The 13,366-nt window shown below is 41.4% G+C and overlaps 1 protein-coding gene across 1 annotated transcript in view; it reads right to left on the reverse strand.

The window, feature by feature from the left end:
• Positions 1-1,731: 1,731 nt before the first annotated feature.
• The window catches only part of LOC117520920 (beta-1,4-galactosyltransferase 1-like), a 91,799-nt gene continuing 80,164 nt past the window's right edge, over positions 1,732-13,366 (reverse strand). The window contains exons 6-7 of the mRNA XM_034182264.1: positions 6,617-6,721; positions 1,732-2,093 (exon numbers count right to left, since the gene is read on the reverse strand). Of these exons, the coding sequence (XP_034038155.1) occupies positions 1,949-2,093; positions 6,617-6,721 (250 nt within the window). The 3' untranslated portion in view covers positions 1,732-1,948. The remainder of the gene's footprint in view (positions 2,094-6,616; positions 6,722-13,366) is intronic.

Raw genomic sequence — 13,366 nt, forward strand, 5'->3', positions numbered from 1 at the left:
CAAAAGCAACAACAGACCCAAATAATGAGCACACACTTTGTCTTTGAACATCTTGCCCCCTGCTGGAAGCTCTTGTTTACTACATGGCTTCCAGCACAGACGCATGCTGAGAGCAGCCACAAAACCCAGCTCTCTACCCAATCACAACGCGCCGGTCAGGCGGAGGTCTTGGAAAATAAAGCAGTGCTGACTTATGGCTTTGATTTATAAATAACATTAATGGGGTTATTCTATTGGTATTAATGTCAATTCTGTCATTTGTACAAAGTTAAAATATAACATATATCTTTTAATGTTGAATAATGCACTAATTCTGAGGTTTTGTAACAAACAGACAGATCGCAAAGGATTCTGGGTAGAATGTGCCTCTGCTAAACACTGATTGGTTCAGTCATTCATTATGTAAACCAACACATTAATGTGACGTGTCGTGTGTTGGTGTTTACAGATAAATGTGCTTTTGTAAAATATTCCATTTTTTTATTTGTAAAAACAGGCATTTTTACAGAGCCCTGGAAGTGTCATCACAAAATGTTGTGAATCACAGGCTGTCTCTCTGTTATTTTCAATGGGAGCTGCTGTGAGCTACAATCGCTTCCTGTTCATGTCGTTCTGGGGGAAAGTGAAGTTTGCTCTTTAACGTCTTGATTATTGTTCTTTACAACACTGTTTGTCCTCTTTGTTCAAGACTAATATATATAATATGTCTGAAATTCGGTTTGCGTTTATTAAATTCCACGCAGATTAAACGTAACAGACACGGATTATTTGTTATAATTGTTTTAGCAAGTTTTCAGGGTATCATGCAGCAGTCTCTTATTAACATGACGAAAAGCATAAAAAATACATTTTTGTAGTATAATATTAATTTACAACTGTCACCGTGTTGATTCTCTATATGTTGACTGCAGCAACTCTCTGGCACGCAAGGGATTATGGGATATGTAAACAAGGCGAATGAACACTACTGGCCAGTAGATGGCAGTATAGACCTTGAAAACTTGCCAAAACAAAATTCCAGATAATCCGTGTCTGCTACATTTAAGATGCGTGGAATTTAATAAATGCAGACACAATAACGTCTATAAACCCAGAGAATATATTCATGAGAGTTTAAGGCACTAGAGTTTAATGCTATTGTCCGTAGAGCCTGATTAGAGTGTTTCAAATGCATTTCTCATGTCGTGAATGTACTGAGATTACCCTATCCTACCCATAATGCACTGCTGGGCACAGCACATATCCACACTAAAACCTTAAAAATTAGCACATTACTTTAAAACTAAAACATATATCTGATATTTTCACTTTATAAAACTTCAGACATGACATTAATTTAAATAACTTGTCTGTCAGTTTGGTAAAAGTTGAACCATAAGTTAAAAATGTATGCCTCTGGATGACTTGGGTGATATTGCCCACGTATCAGTATGGGGTGAAGAGAAATTAGTTTTTTTGGGTGGGGGGAGGTCTCCTTTGCTTGCAGAGGATAGAGTGGTTTCTTCTTAAAGCAGCTCTTCTCTGTTTTGCAGAGGGTAGAACTGCACATCAGCTATGAAACATTTAACAGGTAAGTGCTCAACTGACTTTAAATTTTATAAATATTTGTAGCTGTTCAGCTTTATTTACCATGCAAGATAATTAGTCCGATAATGGTTTTTAAAGTTATCTAAAGAGATAATCTGATAATGAAAACATTTATCTTCGATAATTATCGGTTATCGGAACTGTGCCCACCACTGGCTGTAACATAAAATGTGTAAAAAGTGAAGCAGTGTGACGACCTTCTGGATGTGCTATAGCTCCAGTTGTGACTTTAGGATTTGCTCAAAGACAGCCTGGCTATTTTTACTTCACTGTAGGACCCTGTGTTCTGATCCACATCAAATCAAAAACTTTTCCAAATGTAAAAGAAGTATTTTTGTTTTTGCTGATTTGTTTTCTTTGCTCAGGTTACATGATCATCAGGCTTCCCCACATCAATTGTGATGTTGGTGTAGAGTTCATTTCTGTCGACATTTATGACTGTGTAGGACAATGAGTTGATGCCGTCTTTGTCCATGTCTTGTCTGGCACGTGCGAGATAGTGAAATCTGTGGACACAAAGCAGATGAAAACATTCAGAGTGAAGGTGTGATGCCGCCGAGCTTCGATTTACAGGAAGAACAGCTGTTCAAAATAATATTCTATTCTCAGATTTGTTGAACATGCAGTGTTATGGAAGGAAATATGTTTTTAATTTCACACTAAATGTATCTTCTTCTGGCTGCTCCCGTTAGGGGGCACCACAGCAGATCAATCATTTCCATCTCACCCTGTCTTCTGTATCTTCTTCTGTCTCACCAACCACCCACATGTCCTCCCTCAGCACATCCATAAACCTTCTCTTTGTCCTCCCTCTTCTCCTCCTGCCTGGTGGCTCCATCCTCGGCATCCTTCTGCCTATATACCCTGGGTCCCTCCTCTGCACATGTCCAAACCATCTCAATCTCTCCTCTCTGATGTTGTCTCCAAGCTGCCCTTCTTGAGCTGTCCCTCTGATACAGTAGTGCTCAGAATAATAGTAGTGCTATGTGACTAAAAAGATTAATCCAGGTTTTGAGTATATTTCTTATTGTTACATGGGAAACAAGGTATCAGTAGATTCTCACAAATTCAACAAGACCAAGCATTCATGATATGCACACTCTTAAGTCATGTAGTCTTACACAGTTCTCTGCAGCTTCTCCCCCCGCCCCCGCCATCCCCCCATTACCCCATCCCCGTAGAGACGGTGCCTGCTCCCAAACCACCAACAACCAGTAAAAATCTATTTAAGCATAAAAATTCAAAAAGAAAAAAATAATATAGCACTGTCAACTGCACCACAGACTAAAACAGTTAAATGTGGTCTATTAAACATTAGGTCTCTCTCTTTTGAGTCCCTGTTAGTAAATGATATAATAATTGATCAACATATTGATTTATTCTGCCTTACAGAAACCTGGTTACAGCAGGATGAATATGTTAGTTTAAATGAGTCAACACCCCCGAGTCACACTAACTGTCAGAATGCTCGTAGCACGGGCCGGGGCGGAGGATTAGCAGCAATCTTCCACTCCATCTTATTAATTAATCAAAAACCCAGGCAGAGCTTTAATTCATTTGAAAGCTTGACTCTTAGTCTTGTCCATCCAAATTGGAAGTCCCAAAAACCAGTTTTATTTGTTGTCATCTATTGTCCACCTGGTCGTTACTGTGAGTTTCTCTGTGAATTTTCAGACCTTTTGTCTGACTTAGTGCTTAGCTCAGATAAGATAATTATTGTGGGCGATTATAACATCCACATAGATGCTGAGAATGACAGCCTCAACACTGCATTTAATCTATTATTAGACTCAATTGGCTTCGCTCAAAATGTAAATGAGTCCACCCACCACTTTAACCATAATTTAGATCTTGTTCTGACTTATGGTATGGAAATTGAAGACCTAACAGTATTCCCTGAAAACCCATTTCTGTCTGATCATTTCTTAATAACATTTACTTTAATGGACTACCCAGCAGTGGGGAATAAGTTTCATTACAGTAGACGTCTTTCGGAAAGCGCTGTAACTAGGTTTAAGGATATGATTCCTTCTTTGTTATGTTCTCCAGTGCCGTATACCAACACAGTGCAGAGTAGCTACATAAACTCTGTGAGTGAGATAGATTATCTCGTCAATAGTTTTACATCCTCATTGAGCACAACTTTGGATGCTGTAGCTCCTCTGAAATAGAGAGCCTTAAATCAGAAGTGCCTGACTCCGTGGTATAACTCACAAACTCGCAGCTTAAAGCAGATAACCTGTAAGTTGGAGAGGAAATGGCATCTCACTAATTTAGAAGATCTTCACTTAGCCTGGAAAAAGAGTCTGTTGCTCTATATAAAGGCCCTCCATAAAGCTAAGACATCTTACTACTCATCACTAATTGAAGAAAATAAGAACAACCCCAGGTTTCTTTTTTGTAAGTCCCGAAGTACCGATGCAAAGGCACAGAGAAAATAAATGTTCTTTAAGTAAATTGCTGCATTCCTGATTCATTGTTGTTGGAATATATTACAGTATGCATAAGAATTTAGAACACTCAAAGTGCAAAGACCTTATTTTATATGTATGTAAAAAATATCATTCAGACTTGAAAGTTATTACATGTAACGCTCTCTGTTAGTATTTTGTAGTATTTTGTTTCCACAGCAGAGCCGGCCCAAGGCATACGCCAACTACGCGGTCGCTTAGGGCCTCCACGCCACCAGGGGGCCCCGAGAGCACCGAGACGTTGTGATAAAAAAGTAAATATGTACATGAAATTAAAATATTTAATAATTTAAACAAAATTGTATTACACCTGAAAAAAATAAATTCATTTTGACAAAATACCAATACTAGGTTAATTGATGCCTCCTGTTGGCTGCTGCCACCGTTGGGCAAATTTAGATGCACCGCTTGGGTCAGGTGGTCGATGACTAATCGTGAGGACAGAAGTGAGTGCAAGTCATGTCTCAGAAAAGAAATGATCCTTCTGGAGCGGAGAAAAGAAAAAAGAAGTTGGAAGACGATAAAAAAAAAAACAACAAGACAAAAGTAGGTTTGCATGTCCAATATTACAATTTTTGTTGTCATTATTTGCGAAATGCTCCGTTCGTTTAGTGTAAAGTGCTTTAGGTGTCTTAAAGTCAGAGGCGATTGCTCTAAGACTGCAAGGGAAGCTCAGCTTCCCCTAAAATGTCAAAATACATGTACATGTCATTGACTAAATATGCGCTACAACGCGCTCAACTTTTGTTCAGAATCAGCTTCTTATCACTGGTAACGACGCGACTTTCCTCTCACTCAAACCCGCAGCTTCACAGTGCTTTAAACAGTGTGGACGCTGAGCGTCCACAGACTTCGATAACGACACAAAGCATGCAGCAAAACGAGACGAGTCATTGGATAAATCCTGGGCTTTGTCCCGCCCATCGGACGCTCAGCGTGTCTGGGGGTCTATGGGGCAGTGGGCTGGCCTCAGCTGGCCCGGACGCTCAGCTTCTGCATGATGATTGGATGATCTGTCAGAGGCCGAATCCCTTTTTGATTGACAGTGAAATGAGCGAATCAGCGATCTTTTGGTGTAAACATCCGTTGGAGCATTTTTTAATTTTCATTTTGTTCTGAGTTGAACCGGAGACTTTCCTAATCCTCTTAGCGGCATTTTCTTTGTTAAAAACGACTAGCGACAAATAGAGCTTCTATTTCTGTTGGGTTTTTTTTTTTTTTGTAGCTGCTTGTGTTTGGAGACTGACTTCTATCACTCTTTGACTTCTATCGCAGTTTCTGTCGCTACCGAGCAGCGGGTGCTGCTGAGCTCCTCCACCGTCACAAAGCACTCACAGGCGGACACACTTCACACTAGCCTCGCTCCAGTCCCACCTAGCGAACTAGCTAGGTAGCAAGCTGCACATAATGGCAGACAGTTTGAATGTTGTGGACCAGATTTTGGTGAAGCCATTTGATAGTCTTCCTTACGAAGAAAAACTGAGAAGAGTTAAACTGCAGGGCAGATCAACTCCTCAGAGTAATTTGGTGCAAAAGGTGGGGAAAAGTAGCTCAGCTCTCATTGGTTTGCAGGCCAAAGTTAAAGCAGTAGCCCCCAGTGTAATGTTTGTGCATTGCTATGCACAAACATTGCTGTTATGTTGTGGATTTCTATGTTCATTTTGGAGATTATTTAAGTATTGTATTTATTATTTAAGTATTTAATTTTGATTACAACTTTATTTTTCTGTAAGATAATGTGAATGTCATTTGATTCTATTTTGTATTTGGATATTGAACATTTTGCACACCATTGCACATCTGAAAGAAATTAAACTATTTAACGTGTTTACTATAAATGCAATCTCCTGCCTGCTGATGTTACTTTCAAATAAAATTAATGAGCCATACTTATACATCACTCTGTATGTAGAAGTTAATTAAAACATATTTATGAGTTTGCTACCCCTTTAAGGTTAAAAACAAGAATGACACCTGTATGATGTAAGATAATTACAAATAATGCTAATGATTGTGGGTACGTTAGACACATAACATTGTAGCCTATGGACTAATGAGGCATCTGGTGCAGAGGTGATGGTAGGGGGGCCCCCAAATGAAATTCTGCTTAAGGCCCCATAAAGGCTTGGGCCGGCCCTGTTCCACAGTGAGACTATTTGCCTGTGTTGTGGTTGAATGATCTTATTTTGAGACGTGTATGAAGTGTTTTGTTGGTGAGGAGCAGTTTTGGGGAGATTAACTGTTTGATTAACTGTGATGATGATGGAAAAGCAGACTGTGTTAAGGTTTTGAACATGTGACCACTGCTTGTTAGCAATTGAAAATAAACTGTAAAGTAGGTGTTCACCACAGCCATATCCATCCTTTTCCAAAATCTACCATCACATTCCTGTCCTTGATACCATATCTACCCAGAAATTCTTCATTACTTCTGTTCCCTTCATCAACATACTTACAAAAAAATACTACCTGCGTAACTTCATTATTTGTGTTTTGCTGTTTGATGTTCAGCTCATAAAGACAGACTGAGTGTGTTTGTTTTAAATGGTTCCGCTCACCGGTTTGGGTTTGGCTGATTCTGTAGATCTCTGTTGTGTTGAATCATCCGACATTTTCCCTCCTCACTGCTGGGTCTGGAGATGGACATGCCTTTACCCACAATCCTGCAAACAGACCAGAACAAGAACACGTATTGTTGATTTCATCTCCAACATTTTAGAAAATGGGTCCACCAGCTTTCATTTGAATCCACCGATCCTGGATAAGTTTCAGTCTGCTTCACTTTACTGAAGCAGCTCTTTTAGAAGAGTCAAATAATATTTGAATGTACAGAGATACTCTCTTCTTGTACTTCTGGATCATTCTGCGTCTTTTGACACAGTTGAGCCTGGTCACGAGACTGAGGATGTGGGTGGGCTACTTTGGGTCAGTGCTTGACTGATTTCCTCCTATTTCTATGTCATTCTGTCCTGTAGTAAGACAAGACTTTATTGATCTCACAGTGGAGAAATTCACGTTACGTCAGCTCTTAATAAACACACAAGATGAATGCGAGTAGAAGAAAATGTGCATTAAACAGCGTGCGCAAAGATAAACAATAATAATAATAAAACTTGTAACAATACAATAAAATAAGAAAATGAGGTAGAAATAAAAAATATATATATATAAGTATATATGCATATATAAACATGATTGTAATTAAAAAAATAGGAGCATCTTATTTACAATATGTGAAGTGGAGTTTAGATGTGATAAGGTGACAGTGCAGGGATTTGTAAACGAGTAATTGCGCATGATTTGTGGACATATTATTGCATATTTCACAGTGTTATTGTACAGTCTGACAGCAGCAGGGAGGAACGACCTACGTATCGTTCCTTCTTGCACTGACGGTGCCTCAGTCTGTCACTGAAGGAGTTGCTCAGCTCCACTACAGTCCAATGCAGAGGGTGAGATGAGTTGCCCATGATGGATTTGAACTTGGCCAACATCCTCCTCTCAGCCACCTCCTCCAAAGAGTCCAGAGGACAGCCCAGGACAGAGCTGGACTTCCTGACCAGCTTATTCAGTCTCTTTCTCTCCCGCTCTGTGCTGCCCGGGGCCCAACACATGACAGCATAGAGGAGAGCAGAGGCTACGACAGAGTCATAGAAAGTCTTAAGCAGAGGCCTGCTCACTCCAAAGGATCTCAGTCTCCTCAGGAGGTGGAGGTGACTCTGGCTTTTTTTGTACAGGGCGTCAGAGTTGTGAGTCCAGTCCAGTTTGTTGTTGAGGTGAACACCCAGGTATTTGAAACTGTCCACAGTCTCTATGTCCTCCCCCTAGATGTTCACTGGTGGGTGAGGTGGTGGTTTCCTCCTGAAGTCGATCATCATCTCCTTCGTCTTACTGGTGTTGAGACACAAGTGGTTGCGCTCACACCAGTCCACAAAGTCTGTGATGACCGACTGGTACTCCAGCTCGTTCCCCTCAGACACACGACCCATAATGGTGGAGTCATCAGAGAACTTCTGGAGATGGCAACTGTCTGTGTTGTAGGTGAAGTCCGAGGTGTAAAGGGTGAAGAGGAAAGGTGAGAGGACGGTGCCCTGGGGGGCCCCGGTGCTGCACCTTACCACCTCAGACTGACAGCCGTGCAGCCGTACGTACTGAGGGCGGTCAGTGAGGTAGTCGATGGTCCAGGCGGCGAGATGTCCATCCACTCCTGCGTCCTCTAGCTTCCCCCGCAGCAGCACTGCTCTGATGGTGTTGAAAGTGTTGGAGAAATCAAAGAACATGACTCTCACAGTGCTCCCGCTGGTCTCCAGGAGGGTGAACGCCCGCTGCAGCAGGCAGATGACAATGTTATTTACCCCGATGTTGGGCCTGTAGGCGAACTGCAGCGTGTCCAGGATGTCGCTCACCATGGTGCGGAGGTGAGACAGGATGAGCCACTCCATGGTCTTCATGAGGTGGGAGGTCAGGGCAACTGGTCTGTAGTGGGCCGGTTCCTTGGCGTGCGGTGTTTTGGGAACCAGGACTACACAGGAGGTCTTCCACAGGGTGGGGACCACCCCCAGGCTGAGGCTCTTGTTGAAGATGTGGCTGAGGACCTCACAGAGCTCATCTGCACAGGTTCTCAGCAGCCTTGGGGAGATCCCATCAGGTCCTGCTGCTTTCCTCTGCTTCAGCCGCAGGAGCTGGCCTCTCACCTCAGTTGGAGTCACAGTGAGGGGGGAGCTGAGGTGTGAGCTGAGGTGGGCTGGTGCTGAATACAGTCCGGGGAGAGGAGGGACAAAGTCCGGGGTGCAGTGGAGGTGGCCAGGGGGAAGAAGATGAAGGGTCAGAGGGACTGGAGGACTGGCTGCTGGAGACATGTGGAGAGCCGGGAGCAGCCAGGGGACAGGTGTGGAGGAGCCAAAGCGGTTAAAGTAACTGTTTAGCTCCTCTGCAAACCAAGAATCTCCATCTGCAGTCCTGCTGGCACCCTGCCCAAATCCGGAGGCGGCCTTGAGGCCTCTCCACACGTCCCTGACGTTGTTCTGGGCCAGCTGCTCCTCCATCTTCCTTTCATACTCCTTCTTGGCTGCCCGGATCCTCCACTGGAGTTCCTGTTGGATGTTGCTGTCACAAATATTGACATCATGCCTCTTGCATCAGTGGTCTCTGATCACTCACTTATTAGATTTACAGTTTCGCTGCCGTGTTTAGTGGAACAACAACCTTATCTATCACTGCGGCGATGCATTAGCACTTCAACTACAACTGAACATGAAGCTATACTGCCTGATATCTTAGCTTCACATCTGGACAATGCCCAATCAGTAGACAGTCTTGTGGATAGTTTAAACTCAGCGCTCAAAACTACACTCGACATGATTGCACCACCTTTATTAAAACCACACCCCCCCCCCATGATTAATTGCATGACCTCAAGCATAGGTCTAGAATGGAAATGGTGTAGTTCAAAATTAGAAGCATTCCACTTTGCATTGTGTGATGCAATCTTAGACTACGTATAAGCATGCACTACTGGCTACAAAGTGGACCAATTACTCTGATTTGATCAGCAAAAACAAGCATAACTCAAAGTTCTTGTTTGACATGGTGGCAACACTTATTCATGGACAACCACCAGTAGTTCAATCTCCTTTTACAGCACAAGATTTGGATTACTTCGAGAAGAAAATAGACAACATTAGGTTAAACATATCCCAGCATGCCTTAACCCAGCCATTACACCCTACTATTGAGGTGGGCACCATTATTGAGGTATTACCTAGATTTACAGAATTTGATAGTATCTCACTAGGCATGGTAGCAAAACTCTGAACATTTACAAAAAGCACAACCTGTTTAAATGATCCCACACCAACAAAACTGTTTAAGGACCTGTGGCCCATTCTTGGGCCACAGGTCAAATCTGACCTCAAATCTGCATTGATTAAACCATTACATAAGAAATCTAATCTTGACCCTTGTGTATTGAAAAATTATCAAATCTACCATTTTGCTCTAAAATTCTGGAAAAAGTGGTTTCACAGCAGCTTGTGGACTATCTTACTGAGAATAATCTTTGAGCCCCTGCAGTCTGCTTTTAGAAAATATAATTCCACAGAAACACTCACTGAAGTGATGAATGATCTTCTGCTTGCAATGGATTCGCACAACTCTATGGTTCTGGTGCTGTTAGATCTCAGTGATGTGTTTGATACCATGGATCATCATATTCTACTCGATAGGCTGGAGAATCATTTTGGGATTACCTATATTTCATTGTGACATGAAATACAGGATTCCACAAGAGTCCGTCTTAGGCCCCCTGTTTTTCTCCCTTTATATAGCATGCATGGATGCTTAGGATGGAAAAAAAAGACAGCAATCCAAAGTCTTGGTAAATTAAAAGACAGCAACTATTCGCAGCGAAGCGGAAGGGGGGGGCTCTGGGGGGCTTTGCGCCCCCCAGGAAATTTTAAGAATTTAAGTGCCCTGTGGTGCATTTTGGTGCATTATTTGGATTAAATTTGGACTTGAAACAGCTTAAATTTCTCTTGTGATCTCATGCAGTATGGCATGTTGTACCATCCTGTAGGAGTATATACAGAATATAACAACAAAATAGTTTACAAATATAGCTAACTCATGCAAAAAACTTTGATTTAGTTTGTTTTTGATTGGGCTCAAACACTAGGCAATTAAAATCTCAACATTCAAAGAACTAGTTAACTTCATAATGCTTTCAGACTAGAGACTAGATCATTGCTTTCAGACTAGATAAAGATACATAACAACAGAATACTGATGAGATTCTGCTCAGGATCAGTTCACTTTTGTATGCCATCACAGATGACATTACCATGTATACATACTATTATAGTAAATATATATACAGTCAGCCTATTTGTCTGCTCTGAACACTGACATGGCATCTAATCAGTCATTCTATACCGATTCAGATTCAGGAACAAAAGAAATCTGCAGGTTTTCTATCATTTCGACACACTTCGTTAACACCGCTGGGTTTCCCATGTGCCAAAAAGATAGAGTGAAAATAAATAAACCTGAGATTCCTCTTGTGATCTCCTACAGCATGACGTAGCATGCATTCAAAAGCCACTTGATTACCATTATTCATTCAATAATGCACAACAATAAAATGTTAAATTTGTGTAAATCTTTTCCTGTTTTCCTGGGGGGGCTGTGCTCTTGAAAATGCGCGTGGAGAGCCTGAATGTGTACTACAATAAATGTTTCTTCTCAATGCATATTGTTTTGAACGGGGAGAAATAAAAAGTTGTAGTACTGTAGTGGAAACAAAGGGAGTCCAAATTGGCTCTAAAATGAGCAACAACAACAACCATTATACATAATGCCATCGCCATGAGGAATTATGCAGGCTTGGGGGATAGACTAGCTTGTTACTCCCGGTACTTTAACATAATATTTCACGACAAAAAATAAAGGGTGATTCTTAGACTACGGGCACTTATGTCCTTTGATCATATTGTATGAAAAACAGAAAAAAGGGGAAATTTCACACTTTTATAGTTATCTTTACAATGAAAGTGTGTTAAGAAATTTGTTCTAGTAGTCTATGATGACTTTTTCAACCTTTTTTCAGCATCATTATATGCAAATATTGCCGTTTTGTGCTTGTCCCACACCCAGACTTTTGCTCTTCAATGATAAAAATGAATGGTAAAAAAACATTTTTTTCTAATGTTTTAAAATATCTCTGAATAAAATATCAGTACAATAATCAAAACATAATTAGGGTATTCAATGTCATACAACTGTTGTGATTTTTTTTTTAAAACAAAATGTAGTTGTCCCACACTATTGCCGTAATTTCCACCACAACACTGTAATGTCCCTTTAAACAGTTTGTATGAAAGATTGTTTGGGTAGTTTCTATGGAGATAAACAGTGACATGAGAGCACATGTATATAGCGCCAAATCACAACAAACAGTTGCCCCAAGGCGCTTTATACTGTAAGGCAATGGTGTGGTGGAAATTACATTTACAAGGCCAATAGTGCCCGTAGTTAAAGAATCACCCTAAAATAAATTCTGCTAAATTATCTCCTATAAGTTCATCTGAACTTTAAATCATTAACACACCTGTGTTTATGATGAATTGTGAAGTTAAAAGCGAGTTGAACGACGAACTAGTGAACAGGTAGAAATTTTGTTGACAGATTTGGCGCGGGAAGCTGAGAAAGATGTCTGGGGAATCGAGACATACCGCACTATGCCTCGTCTCACACCGCTAATGTAAGCGTAAAGAGAATCTGCGGTGGTAGAGGCGCCGTGATTTTTAACCAATCAAAATGCATGTCGTTTTCACGTTGCGAATTCCGAGATGGCCGCCTCCATCTCCGGTAAACACACAGGGTTCTAGCTAGGATAAAATTTTAGCGTAGTGGTAATGTCGAGGGAGCGAAGTGACCGGGGGGGTGCAGTAGGGGGGAAGCTTTTGAAAATTCAAGGTAAAAAGTGGCCATTCTAGAGGTACCCAAAGGGGAAAAGCCAGGTACGACAGCCCGCGTCCCTTCATCATATCCAGAAGGCTGGGGAAGTTTGTTGAGTGGACAATCTCATTCTGGGTTAGCCAGTACATGGCCCTCAGTGAGGCAGTCGGAATCCGTGGACATGGTAGAGAAATGAACATTCAATACACGAGCAACAGCTCTGGTTGACATTCCTGCTGTCAGCATGCCAATTGCACGCTCCCTCAAATCTTGTGACATCTGTGGCATTGTGCTGTGTGATAAAACTGCACCTTTCAGAGTGGCCTTTTACTGTGGGCAGTCTAAGGCACACCTGTGCACTAATCATGGTGTCTAATCAGCATCTTGATATGGCACACCTTTAAGGTAGGATGGATTATCTCAGCAAAGGAGAAGTGCTCACTATCACAGATTTAGACTGGTTTGTGAACAATATTTGAGGGAAATGGTGATATTGTGTATGTGGAAAAAGTTTTAGATCTTTGAGTTCATCTCATACAAAATGGGAGCAAAACCAAAAGTGTTGCGTTTATATTTTTGTTGAGTGTATATAGCACCTTTCAAGATAGAAATCACAAAGTGCTTCACATAAGAACAAAGAAATTAAAAGCAGCAGAAACATAGAACCATAAGATTAGGTAAAAGCCAGCCTATACAAAAGGGTCTTTAGCTTCACTTTAAATGTTTCAACAGAGTCCACGGAGCATAGGTCCAAAGGCAGTGCATTCCACATTTTAGGTGCCACCACCTCGAAAGCACAGTCTCCCCTGGTCTTCAGTCTTGTCCTAGGCACAACCAATAGGCCCAGGTCCGAA

This window comes from Thalassophryne amazonica, chromosome 11 (genome assembly GCF_902500255.1).
Source record: "Thalassophryne amazonica chromosome 11, fThaAma1.1, whole genome shotgun sequence".
Lineage (NCBI taxonomy): Eukaryota > Metazoa > Chordata > Actinopteri > Batrachoidiformes > Batrachoididae > Thalassophryne > Thalassophryne amazonica.